The sequence below is a fragment of the Drosophila suzukii genome (genome assembly GCF_043229965.1).
Source record: "Drosophila suzukii chromosome 2 unlocalized genomic scaffold, CBGP_Dsuzu_IsoJpt1.0 scf_2c, whole genome shotgun sequence".
NCBI lineage: Eukaryota > Metazoa > Arthropoda > Insecta > Diptera > Drosophilidae > Drosophila > Drosophila suzukii.
In genome coordinates this window covers 4,052,222-4,066,261 of record NW_027255896.1, presented here as the reverse complement: position 1 = coordinate 4,066,261, position 14,040 = coordinate 4,052,222, and the positions used below count along the sequence as shown (strand labels likewise).

The 14,040-nt window shown below is 44.4% G+C and overlaps 2 protein-coding genes across 4 annotated transcripts in view; one reads left to right on the top strand and one right to left on the bottom strand.

The window, feature by feature from the left end:
• Positions 1-1,173: 1,173 nt before the first annotated feature.
• Positions 1,174-14,040, top strand: part of PDZ-GEF (PDZ domain-containing guanine nucleotide exchange factor) — a 109,795-nt gene continuing 96,928 nt past the window's right edge. For 2 of the 3 annotated variants that reach the window (XM_070998393.1, XM_070998394.1), the window contains exon 1: positions 1,175-1,483. The gene's annotated coding sequence lies outside the window, so the exon portion shown is untranslated. Of the gene's footprint in view, positions 1,484-14,040 lie in introns of all 3 variants that reach the window. The other variant, XM_070998392.1, reaches the window with a different exon arrangement.
• On the bottom strand, positions 8,342-8,920 carry LOC139354269 (uncharacterized). Its single transcript, XM_070998489.1, has one exon. The coding sequence runs from the start codon at positions 8,918-8,920 to the stop codon at positions 8,342-8,344; it is 579 nt and encodes a 192-aa protein (XP_070854590.1).

Genomic DNA, 14,040 nt, shown 5'->3' with positions numbered 1-14,040 from the left:
TTCCCAACACATTTACTCTATGGGAACACACGATTCCATACAATTTCGGAATAATTAATTCCAGCTCTTACAGTGGTTGTGTCAAGCAGCTAGAAAATTTAAAAATAAAAACAGCCCCCATTTTTCATATTCCACCATTCCACTTTCGTTGCTAACAGGCCGACGCAAAATTGACAGACATCTATGTAAAATAATGTCCCTTCGAATACGATACCGTGCAAGTTGGCACAACATCTGTAAGAGTTGTATGAATTAATTGAAGTTTGCATAGCAAATATTTATATTTTGATGGTTGATGTCACAGGTGCATACGCTTTCTCGCTGCCCTGGACAGTGTGACCGCTTGGGAAAAGCCGTAATTAAAAAGACTTGAATTTCTCGAAAACAGTGGGATTGAATTGCCTGTAATTAATTCAGAAATTAACTCAAACTAAGTCCCTTCGAATGCGACACTGTGCAATTTGGCACAACTTCTGTGAGAGTTGTATGAATTAATTAAAGTTTGCATAGATTTTATATATTTATATATTGATGGTTGATGTCATGGGTGCGTGTAGTCTCGTTGGCGTGGACAGTGGGAAACGACAAATTTAAAAATTGTATGTGTTTAACACCCCCCACTGTATATCAATTTTCTCAAAAACTGTGGGTTTAATTTTTATGAAATTTTCACGAAGCCTGCTTAAGACGATCCCCAATCTACCCATATACCGTGCATGTTGTCACAACCTGAAAACAAAAGCATGAAAATTGCGGGCGTCACAGGCTTAGGTGGCTTGTGGGCGTGGCAAATGTTGGATCAATCGATAGGTATTGACGAGACTAATACATTTCAGATTACAGATTTGGGGGGGCTGTGGGCGTTAGAGTGGGCGTGGCACGCTGCTGAAACAAAATTGGGCTGCGCAAGAAGCTCTGGAATCTTTATGCCAAAGACAGACGGACATGGCTAGATCGACTCGGCTAGTGATCCTGATCAAGAATATATATACTTTATGGGGTCGAAAACGCTTCTGCCTGTTATATACTTCCCGACGAATCTAGTGTACCGTTTACTTTACGAGTAACGGGTATAAAAAGATCCCCCATGTTCCTAATTCCACCATTCCATTTTCGTCGCTAACAGGCCGACGCTAATTTGACGGACATAAAATATTTTCGTATCGAAGAACTCGGTATATTTGCGAGGTCATACTGTGAGACGCGTCGGACTTTTAGTTTCCATCTTTTTTTTCTTAATTAAAATAGCTTCAAAATTTCATACAATAACAACAGAAATATTGTCCACAAAGCAAAAAGGAAAGTTTGGCAAAACTGGCCGAGCTCCAGGAACTTTTCCTTGCAAAGTTGAGTTAGTGAATGAAATGCCCAGCACAATACGAGGACGCACACAGGTTGCCTGAATTTATTTATGCAAAAGTATGTGAGCAAAAAAAGGACAGGTGGGAAATTGCTGCTGCAGCTGTGATGAGTGCGTAAATTAGTAAGTACACCCATTGATCTGCACAAACACGCCCATGGATGATGTCTGTGTGAGATGTTGATTGTTCGTGTGTGTATGATGCAGTGAAAATTACTTCTCGATTGAGCTACGCTCTTATGCTAAATCTCTTATCCAACGGGATAATCGCCTATTATTTTCGTTTACTTTTTTTTAAATATATTTGTGCTTTGCTCTCGCCCTCTTACACGCGCACACAGAGAACACGCCAGCAAGCGCATGCTTCCACGTATTGTATACCTGCAAGCAGTTCGTATCGCTGAATGCACTATTTAATACCTTCTGACGATCGTTTTAACTTTTTATACATAAGTTGTACTGACTCCCACTAAATATTGCTGCATCTGCCACTTCGTGCTTGCCGACGCGTTGGAATTCCATTTATTAGCACATTGTGTTTGTATAGGAAAAAGAAGTACGGGCAGAAAACTGAGCAACAAAAAAAATAAAAAGAAGAAAAATTTTAAAAATTTCAGCAATATTTTTGTTTTATCGAAACAGATTTCAAACCTTTGTATAAGACTTTGCATATTTTTCTACCCAATACGCAATACAATGGGCTAAACGGAAAAAAAAAAAAGTTTATATTGAGGGAATAGAGAATTTTCACGGCGTTACAACAAAAATCCGGTCAGAACGCTTTAGCCTCCAACATGAAATACCCGTTGCTATGGTAAGGGAAGTGCGGCGGAAATAAATTATCCAAGAGCAAAGCGACTGTTTCTGAGATTTCAAACAAATAAGTGATAGTGATATTCCGGTAAAACATAGGAAACTTGCGCTTGCGTGGATAGGGATTGAACAAATTTTGTTTTTTCGGGGTTTGCTTTTACAGTGTGCCACTTAATTCATGATACAGCAGACGGTTTATACTTTAGTTAACAATAACTCCTTTATATAAAAAAAAAAAAGTACGGATGCCATGTGGCGTATCCCTTCATTTTAATGACTTCGTTAAGTCGTCTTGGCATGGGTGAAAGTAATGCTTCCAGATAAGACGGGTCCATTTTGTTCCACTCCTCCTGTAGCGCTGCCTTTAGATCCGTTTTATAGCGAATCACGCGACCCCTTATGTTTTTTTTTCAAGTTTATTCCATACGTGCTCTATGGGGATTAGGTCGGGACTCTGCGGAGGTGGTTTAAGCAGGTGCGGAACATTATACAGCAGCCATAGGCTTGGTAAAAGTGAAAAGATGATCCAATTCCAAGCTTATCTGCGCTTTGCGTTAAGTTCCTTTTAAGGATCTCGATATACATTTTGTGATTCATAACTCCGTCAATGGATTCCATGTTCCCGACGCCTGCAGACCCCATTACAACCCCAAACCATTACTCATCCTCCACCGTGCTTTACGCCTTCAGAGACTTGAATTCGCTAAAACCTACAAAAATCATCACGTTGAGTTCTGGAGAAATGTTATTTTCACTGACGATTCTAAATATAATATGTTTGGATCAGATGGATTTAAAAAAAAAAACAGCAATGGAGCTATTAAAAAAAAATTTTTTTTGTTAGTTTTTGTATGTGCGTTACGCTAAACAATAAATAAAAATTTAAATTTGTTTCATGTTCAATAAAAAACATGTAATTATTCGTAGGGTACCTCGCTACGAATACTTTTGTGACTCACTGTAAAAGCAGTCTGTCAATATAAAATTGTATGCAATTCATGCTTTTTGCCAAACCAATTCCTATTTTATTTTCGTCACTATGCGTATGTAAGTTTGTAAGTTATTGGCCGATAGTTGTTGGTTAGCGGGAAAACAGCTATAAATAGCTAAAAGGCGTTTAGTAAAGTAGATCGATTATATGACTGATACATAAAACACAAACGCCTTTTGATACTCGTTACTCGTAGAGTAAAAAAGTATATTGTGTTCGAGAAAAAGTATGTAACCGGTTGAAGGAAGCGTTTTCATGCTCACAGTTTTCAAGCTAGAAAAAAAATTTGTATTGATTGACCTTAAAAAAAGTGCATTGAATCTTATATCAATAATAGTCATTTCGACTGGAACTAACTTAAATGTAGACCATTATAATTATTCCTGAGCTGCAACATCGTTTCGTCGAAGACGGGTTCGGTTGGAAGTTAGTTAGTTAAGTTAGGTCGCCTGTTGCTTATATATTCGGTTGTCAAAAAAGTACCGCGCTATTTTTATTGAATTTTCAATTGTTCATAAAATAGGTTACAATAATGCGATTCAAGTCAAATATGCGCCGTTTTGTTCGATGATGCGTTCCCTACGAGATACAAACTTCATAATGCCCCTCTTATAGAAGCTAGCTTCCCTATTGGCAAAAAGCTCGGACAGCCAATTTTCACAGGACTTTCTTGTGGCCAGCTTCAGACTACCAAGCGCGATCGCCATGGACAGAAACAGGTCGAAATCACTTGGTGCGAGATCCGGACTATTCGATGGATGCAAAAGAACCTCTCATCCGAGCTCCCGAAGCTTCTGGCGCGTCACCAAAAATGTGTGCGGCCTGGCGTTGTCCCCTGTTGATCAAAGATGGCCCCTTCTGCATGAGTGCTGCCTTCAAGCGGTCCAGTTGTTGGCAGTACAGGTCCGAATTGAGCGTTTGGCCATAGGGGAGCAGCTCATAGTGGATGATTCCCTGCCAATTCCACCAAACACACAGAAGAACTTTCCTGGCCGTCAATCCAGGCTTGCCCACCGTCTGGACCGCTTCACCGCTTTTCGACCACGACCGTTTGCGCCTTACGTTGTCGTAAGTGACCCACTTTTCATCGCCAGTCACCATACGCTTCAATAACGGGTTGATTTTGTTACGATTCAGAAGCGATTCGCATGCGTCGATGCCGATCTCTTTCGACCAATTTAGCGATTTTATGGTAAATTTCGACGACAGGCGTTCCAGAGAGTGTCGCATTACCACCCCTACACCAGAACGAAAACATTGAAACATCGTTGTGCGGTGGACATGGAAACTGTGTCGAGTCCATAAACTGCACAAATTTTATTTGCGGCTTGAGATGCATTTTTGCCTTTATCGTAGTAGTACTGCAAAATATGACGTATTTTCTTTCTTTTGCTCCATGTTTGCGAAGCTATAACTCACGACTAAAAAAAAAACAACAATCAATCAATCAAATACGTGTGAGCGCGTGAAAAGAGCTTTCCAAAAAGGTATTGCATGACCCGATGCGACGAATAAAACTAGAACTACGGGCTTGCAGCGACAACTAGCTAAAATACCGCAAGACTTTTTCGCCAAACTAATATTTAATCTTTTACTTAGATCCCTGTGGATGATTTCGTTCCAAACATACCAAGGTGCCCCAGTGATTTAATATTAATATTGCTGCTGCTTGCATTGGAGGGTGTGGAGTTGTAGAGTACAACCTTGAAGTCTGGGCATAGTCTGGGTTAATCAGCTAATGAAGATTGTTGGCTCTCAGTTTTAGTTGAAGTTTCTTGCATTCACTATGTCTCCGCCAGGTTAGTCGTCTGTCAAGGTGAACACCGAGACCCGACTACTATTCAATGTAAACGGAGGGCACTTTTGTCTATTCAGGGTATATGTTATATGCTTACACTTTTGCTCGTTTATTTTAATCCTCCATTCTGATAGCCATTTCTCAACTAATTAGAGATGATTAGAGAGTTGAGCTGTTGCTCGAGTTGGGCAACTCGAGCGACTTAGCATTGCGGTGTCGTCAGCGAATGTAGATGTAGTTAGCCGCGCGTCAGATGTGTATAGGACAAAAAAGTTAACCCGAATGCGCTTCCTTGTGGAACTTCAGCTTTTATGTTCTAAACGCCGGAAGTAGTTGTACTGCATCTTACAGCGAACGATCGATAAGACTCAAATAACTGATGAGTATGTTATCATCAAGCCAGACGCGGTTCGAATGCACTACGGATTTCTGATCGGTTAACTTGCTCGATAGTTCCGTGATTTTCCAGGAAGCCAAATTGATGTGCTGCTATGATATTTTGTGCTCTGGGAAATGTCTCTATTCGGGTGAAAAGGCAAATTTCGAACAGATTTGACAGACAAGACATTAGGCCTATTGGCCTGTACGATGCTGAATTTGTAAGCTCTTTCTCTGGCTTCTCGGGATTTATAATGATAGGCCCTTTTCATTTTTTTAAAAAATTATACAGTTTTGTGATACCATTAAAGAGATTACAACTGACTTTAATAGCACAGATAGCTAGTAAGATGATCATGTTTTGTGTTATTAACTCACCGCCTAGAGCCTTTTTCGGACTTTTACAACATCTTCTCGATGTACCGCCGTTGTGCAATTTTCTTTTCTCGTTTACGATTAGTTTTAGGAAAGCTGCTTTCATGAATTTTTTTTTTGAGTGTGGCGGGCTTGCCGTGCTCGTCGCAGGCGTTTCTTTTTATACCCGATACTCGTAGAGTAAAAGGGTATACTAGATTCGTCGGAAAGTATGTAACAGGCAGAAGGAAGCGTTTCCGACCCCATAAAGTATATATATTCTTGATCAGGATCACTAGCCGAGTCGATCTAGCTATGTCCGTCTGTCTGTCTGGATGAACGCTGAGATCTCGGAAATTATAAGAGTTAGGCTATTGAGATTTGGCGTGCAGATTCCTGAGCTTCTTACGCAGCGCAAGTTTGTTTCAGCAGAGTGCCACGCCCACTCGAACGCCCACAAACCACCCAAAACTGGCTGCTACAGTTTTGATGCTAGAATAAAAATTTTAACTGAAGTGTATTGTTCTCTTCAATACCTATCGATTGACCTAAAAAAAATTTGCCACGCCCACTCTAACGTCCATAACGCTTAAATCTGTCCACCGCCGGTAGGTGGCGCATTTTAATCTCGCTTTGCTGCTTGCATATCTCCATTTAGCTGAGTAACGGGTATCTGATAGTCGAGGTACTCGACTATAGCGTTCTTCCTTGTTTTTTTTATATTCTTTTATTACCTACACGTATATACAGACTAAGATAAGTACAAGCAACAAGAGTAGGGGGCCGTGGTTGCGCGGTATCACCGCAAGGTATTGCTTCGCGCAATGGTAGCCACCTTGGCTGTAGCTTTACTTCTCTCATTCTCGATGCGACGCAGCGTTCGCAGTATACTCGCTGCGTAGGCTGCCGTCGCTACCCAATTCACCTCGTTCAGCAGCATGAGGGGCACAAAAGTTTCTGGCCGAACTCTTGCCCCGGTGGTCTCCATCAGTATTTGGCGATCATAGCCCAAGCGGCGACATTCAAATAGAACATGCTGAGCGTACTCAGCAATCCCACTGCCGCACTCTGGGCAACCGTCCTCCGTGTCGTGTTCGAAGCTCTTAAGGAAGCTTCGGAAGCAACCATGTCCACTAAGCGCCTGCGTGAGGTAGAAATCTACCTTGCCGTGCTTCCTATTTACCCATGGCTCTGTGCTGGGGATGAGCTGGTGCGTCCAGCGACCCTTGCTGGAGCAGCGTAAAACAACTGCGACTTGACAACGGTCGCGAGGAGCCTAAGTCTGTCCTGCTTCGGTCCCCTGGTGTTCAGCAGGGTTCTGCAGAGCGAAGATGTGGTCTCGCTTGCCTTTTTATTTGCATACTCCAAGTGATCGCGATAGGAGAGGCGGGTGCCCAGCATGGCTCCCAGGTACCTTATGGCACGCTGAGATGATATCGTAGTACCTTCGATCTGGATATGCGCCGACTCCACTGCTTTCCTGCTTTATATAAGCAACGCTTCTGACTTGTGTGAGGCCAGCTCTGTACCCGCCACTGAGAGCCACTCCTCCACTGCACGGATTGCGCAGCTTGCAGCTGCTTCCTTGGCAGCAACTTTCTTGGCCACCACAACCAGCGCGACATCATCTGCAAAGCCAACTGTGTCGGTGCTGCTCGGCAGCGGTGCTGCTCTGTCATACATCGTGTTCCAATTGTGCACTACATTCAACAGGTATTCCGGTATGTTGAAGGACCGTAGTGACTCCAGTGTCCTCCCCCAATCGGCTGAGTTGAATGCTATCCGTATGTCCAACGTGACCACTAGACAATACTTCTTCGTCCCACCTTTCCATCTGGTACCAGCGATGGACTTAGCAGCAATGTTGGTGACCCTTTTTATCGCGTCTAGTGTCGATATTCCTTTCCGAAAACCATATTGGTTGGAAGCGAGTCCACCGGCATCCTACGTAGCAGCGTTAAGTCTCGTTGCTATGACCCTTTCAAAGACCTTGCCTAAAGCGTCCAGCAGGCAGATGGGTCTATAAGAAGAGGGTTTTCCCGCTGGTTTCTCTGGCATTGACAGGAGCAGGAGCTTTTGGCGTTTCCACCTGACGGGGAAGGTCATTTCCATCAGGCACGTGTTGTAGAGCGATGCTACCGCATCCAGGTGGAGGGATAGCAGGGTCTTCACTGCACTGTTTGGGACCAAATCCGGCACAGTTGCCTTCCTGTTCTTTAAGTTTCTTGCCACAGATAATATTTCCGTCTTCGTGACCGGACATATCGGGCTCCCAACTTATCGCGTCCATCGGAGGAAGGAATGGGGCGACCTTCTGGACACAGCACTTGGACAATACCTTCCAGGACCGCCGGGTCAGTAGGCGAAATATTGCCGGCATTCACACGTTTGACCACCGTCTTATAGGCTTTTCCCCATGGGTCGTTTTCCAGCTCGTCGCAGAGCTTGAGGTAGCTTCCCTTCTTGCTGTCCCGCATCGCCAGTTCGAGTACTTTCTTTGCACTCCTGTAGCTCGAGTCGCATGCTGAGAGGTTTTGCGGTGCATCTCGCCCTTTGGACCAACCTCCTGGTTCGAAGGCAGGTCCTGCGCAATCTAGCGATTTCCTCACTCCACCGGTACACTGGCGCGTAGTGCTTCTGATAGGTCTTACGCTACTGGCTTCCTCGAGTCTAGCTGCCACTTGTTCGCTGCTTCATCTGCCGAGTCCAACTCAGAGGCAGCCAATCCTTCCAGTGTACTGGCAAAGGTGTGTGGCCTAAAGGTGTCTTGGCGGTAGGCTTTTCTTGGGCTGGTCGTCGGCTGACTTTGGCACGGTGGACCGTCAACTGTCAGCAGGATGCCCTCATGGTCGCTGGCCGTGAACACCTCGCCTATCCTCCAGCGTGTGTTACGGGATAAGGAGCTGCTCGAGAACGATAGGTCGATGATTGAACCAACCCCAGCTCTGTTGAAGGTGTGCTGGGAGCCCTTGTTCAACAGGACGATGTCCAGCGACGCAATAGCTTCAAGGATGGTGCGTCCCCTGGTGTTGGTATAGAGGGAGCCCCATTCCTCGGCCCAGGCGTTAAAGTCGGCTCCGATCATTACGTTGCTCCGTCCTCTCAGGTAGCTGCTACGTTCGACCAGGATCCTGCTGAAGGACGTCAGTGATAGAGTGGGGTCCGGGTAGCAGCTGTAGAGCCATGTGCCGCCTACGTTCGCTCGGACGAACCCCTCTGCTGCCATCGTGTCCCGCTGAGTGGTGCACCCACTCCTCAGAGCCACAGTGCCGCTTTCCCTGTGCGATCCGGGACCTAATCGTTACTTCTTTCCACTCTGTAGGGCTTACTTAGTATCGCTACCTCAGAGCCCAGTTCTCGCACCGTCTGCTTCAGAAGGTCCTGCGCGACCCTGCAGTGGTTCAGGTTCAGCTGGATCAACTGCATTTCGCTCGAGGTCTCCCTGTCCCGCTGGTTGTGGCTGAGCAGAATCTGCTTCCTGCCTGGTGCCTGGTGTCCTTCTTTCCTTCCGCAGAGCAGATGAAGCATGAAGGCTCCTTGCTGCACTTGGCTGCCTTGTGCCCTTGCTCACCACATCTTATGCTCCTATCCACTAGGCTCTTGCAGTTGACTGCAATATGCCCGGGTTCCAAGTATTTGAAGCATCTTTGGGGGCCTGTTCTTTCCCGGGTCCTGCCGATGGTCCATCCAATCCTCACCTCGTCACGATGAAGGACGGCTTTCCCCATGGAGTAGGACAAAATGATCACTGCCGACTACGACTCCGCGTAGCCTCGGCGCAGACTCCGGACTCTGATGCGCTCCGCATCGATGCCATACTGTCTCGCAATCGCAGCGCAGATTTCCTGCTCCGTCGGGATGAAGTCGATGTCACGTATCTCCAATACGAGCAGTTTAGTCTCGTCCGACATGGCTCGAACTGGGCGACGCAGCGTCACCCTCGCGATGCTATCTTTCATGGTTTCTGCGCTGCCTTTGGCCACCTCGAGCAGTAGGTTGCCGTTAATGGTGCGGCGTACCTTGGATACACAGCTTCCCAGGTCCGACAACTGTTTCTTTTCCCTTCGATTCACCATGGCTAACACCTCGCTGTATGATTTCCCGTTCGCCTGGACAACGACAGCGTCGAGTCAGACGCGACGCGTGGTCCTTGGCTTTTTCTTGATCACCTCCCACCCAACGACCGGAATTACGGGGCTCACGATTTTACTTGTGGCCCTTTTGTGGGGTTCAAGCGGGTGCTCCTGGGAGCTTTGGCGCTTTTCTGCTGTGTTGGGTGCGTGGATGGTGGAGCCAATTGAGCGTGAAGCGTGAAGCGCTTTCATGCGCACGAACGTCTCCCTTGTGGCGACCGTTATATGGCGCGCCGTCTTGTCCATCATCTTGGTGGATATCTCCTGCAGAAGCTGCCCCAGCTCCAAGAGATCATCCAGGCAGGATGCCTCGTGGGAGGCCTTGCTCCTTTTGGCCGGCGTTGTCCTCTGCGAGTTTGCTGGGCTTGCAGGATCACGTCATCTTAGGGGTTTCCTTCACTTCCTCAGTATATGCGATCAGTTCATCAACATGGGCTGACGAAGGTGTCGGCGAGCTTGCTGCCCCTCCTAAATGCCGCTGCAACTCAGTCGGTCCCCTCTTCCCTCGGAAGGCGGGGTGAAAGACTCTCACTCGATGGGCACGGGAGAGGATCCCCCCTGGCCCACGAACCGACAGCAGCCTCACCAGTCCAAGACTTGGGGATACGTTCGGAAGCCCCGCCGGAACAGTGCCCTGGTACGTACCTCTAGTCCCGGAGTGACTCACACTATACACAGTTCGCTTTTTAGGTAACGACCGTCGCCACACTGACTTTAAACGAGTCAACTTCGGAGCACTCTCAACTATGCAACCGCACGCAGCCGTTGCATCCATGTATCTCTTATCCGTAACGAGCTGTTTTGATTTTTTTGCTTTTTTTTATTGCACAGCAGTCGATGTCCGCCTCCGTGTTAAGGTGTAGAGTAAGTTCAATATGGGTACTTATATACTTTTTGTATTTAAGTCAGTTGGTTCTGTGCGAAGTTAGCTTGAAAGGGTGGGCAATTATTTCAGGGCTTTGGTTAAGATTCGTTAATGCAGGCGACTGGTCCGATGATAGATCCTAAAGCGATGTGACACTTATGAGATTTCGCGAGATGTTTTCGTTGTTTTTAGGTTGTAGCAAACGTTTGGTGAAAGAGGTGCTTGATGAGATCCCTATTCAAAATTCCAGAACCGCCGTGGGCTTTCCCATCGGGATGATCAGTATCTTAAAATGTCTAACCGTTTACTTCAATATTTGTATTACTTTGTGAGATGCGCTTCTGACAATAACATGGCATCGATATGATTTTTATAGAGGAATTGGGCTAATTCAAGCTGATGCCGTGAGGCGCCGTAAGCGTGCCACATTAAGATTAGTTGGCAGGCCATCGATTACTTGAACTGCTGAGATGCGAGCAACTTGAGATGCCCTTGTATGTGTTTAACGGTCAAAAGGAGGATGTATATGCTTTAGCGAAGAAGATATCAGGAGTTGCTTGAAAATGTAGAAGGATATATTGTTTATCTGATTCTATTCTTTAGATCCTTGTAAATTGGGCAACCCCTGTAGTTCGCTGTATGGTTCTTCCCACAACTTGCGCATTTTTTTCGGCTTAGGGTTTTGTTTAATAGGCGGGCAGGGTTTGCAGTTGTGGTAGTCTCCACAAACTACGTAGACTGAGCATACTCCTGGCATTGCAAAAGTTGGTTTTTTGTGTGCGGCTCCTCTACCTGATCCTGCGATGTTAAAGGATCTAAAGATTGTAAATCTAGTGATTTGATTTTTCTTCATAACTCTGGCTTCTGGCTCAAGCTCGACCTTGAAGATTGGATGCGGTTTTTTTCCTGTTTGTAATATTAAAAACATTTTTCGTGGGCGTCACGTCGGACTCTATGTCTTTTAGTACTACCGCAATCCTTTCCTGCTTTTTAAATGGTAAGTCAGCCAAGTAGTTTGTCACTGGTCGAAAATGATCTTAAAGTTTCGTTTGAAGCTTAGTTTCATGAGTTTTTCCTTAGTGACATACAAATTATTGTCCCCAACTATATATTGGCGGGGGATTATTTTGTTTAACCTTTTGTCCATGTCCGGGTTGATTATTCTCAGACTCGGCCAGAAGACCGAATATTTTGTTGGATTCAACAAGTATATCGTTGCCTATGTTAATGCGGTTTGTTTTTGGCTCCATACCACTCATTTTATTTTGAGGGCTAAGTTTATGTTTCATTTTAAAGTGGTGATCCATCCCAGTCTGGGTAGTCGCTCCCGCTGGTTGATTTTTGCTAATATTATTGCTGCCGATAATGGCACTGCAATTTACAATAGGTGTTCTTGGTTTATTGGTCGGTGATGTTAGTAGTGTAGAAGTCTTCGCGTTGTTGGTCGCATCGGTCGATACTGTAGCTGTGGATGCAGAAAGTGTTTTTAATCTTGATGAATGTATGCCTTTGACTACGATCCTGAAAGATCGATCACTTTTCAATTATATTTGTTGTAGCAACCTTGATGAGATTCATAAGTTGTTTGACATCAGTAACACCCTTTATCACAAAGGCGGGAGGTCGGGGGTCAGATTTGGGTGCTTTAGTCAAAGAAATAGCAGTACCAGAAATTTCCCTAGAATCTTGGGAAATTCCACCTCCATTGGTAGGTTTTATTGTACGATTACTTGTCACACGGGGTAGGGGGTAGACTGCGTGCCCATACGATTATTAGGGAGGTGGGTATCAATGTCATCATTAGATAAGAAGGCAAATCCGTTTCCATGACCTGAATGTTTTTGACCAGGAGAGTCTGACTCCTCAGATTCAAATAGTTCCGAGTTAACCTTGCAATGAAGAACACGAAACCGCTTTACAATTCGTCCAAACGTGAAATCAGTCGAAGCACCCTTACCATAGTCAAGCTCGCTTCTCTTATGCGTTTAGACTCGACTGCTAAGCCACTTTTTGACTGATGAAGCCTGGAGATGTAGTAGTGGAGTGATCAGGTGTGCTTTTACCATGTATTCCATCATTAAGATGATCAAATCCATCGGAGAATTGGAATTCTCACTGTTAAACGCCGAATTTGTGAAAACATGACTTTATTGATTAATTTAAACAAAATTACATAGTGACTCAGCAAGCTAAAAATCATAGTAGTGTTCTTGTTCCTTGATTACAACGCTCTCTTAAATTGTCACTTAGCATTGCACCTTGACGATGTTGGAAAAGTCACTCGTTTCTGTTTATTTTGCCTGTTTTTCATGGCAAAATATTACGTCTGAATTTTGAAATTTCTGGAGGCAAGCGAGATCTGGATTCCAAAAGGATCGGACCGACAATTTACCGCCCTCCGAACCTCGTACGTCGCTGAACATCCTAGCTCCGTCGCCGATCATTACCAACGCATATATTCATACAGAAAATCGGCTGCTTTCGAAATTTTATTGCCGCCACCTAGGTTGTGTGTGTGAGTCGAGTAGTCGAGACCGTCGACTATTGCGTTTTCTCTTGTTTTAGTTTACCAGTCTCTTTTTCTTGCCTGCCTGTGGTAACCATAGTATGTTTTGGAACGAGTCCCACATTATACCTCTTTATAAAAGTGGGTAACGAGTGAAAATAAAATATTATTACATTTAAATATTATATTATATTTAGAAATTGGTATTAGCATTCTACTGACTAATATATTAAGACACCTCGAATTATTAAATTTGTTATTACATTCATGTTTTGTATCCCACTCCAGTTAAGCGTATGTTAGCAGATAATTTTTCACAATCTAAATAAATAAAAAGCCTATGGAGTAAGTCGTTATCGAAGTATTACGTCGCGGCTATTTTCTCGAAAATTGTGGATAACTTTTTAGCGCAATTTTCCAGAACTGTTACTTAACAAACGCCCACCGGTCTATAAATACGGCATTTGAGAACACGCTCTGTGAACAACGTTATTGATAATATAATTTTGAAGGACTTTTTTATGGGAGGATTCAGAGGTGCTTAGGCCACTGTAAACAGATAATTTGCTGATGCAATTTTCGTGATATGTCCTTTTAAATACTTTCAAACCTTGTATAGGGTCGAGTCATACATTTAACGAAAGATTTTTATTTTGTTCACGTTTCTGTGTTTTTATTTTTTTGATTAATATCCTCTGCGTTGAACGGATGGTCCATAAGGTTTTGTCGTTCCGAAAATTTCCCATTTAGTTCCCCATCCAAGTTTGACTGAATTTAAATGATTTTTACAATACTAAGGCGATGTTTTTTCGGTGCAACTCTAACAATTTACAATTACAAAT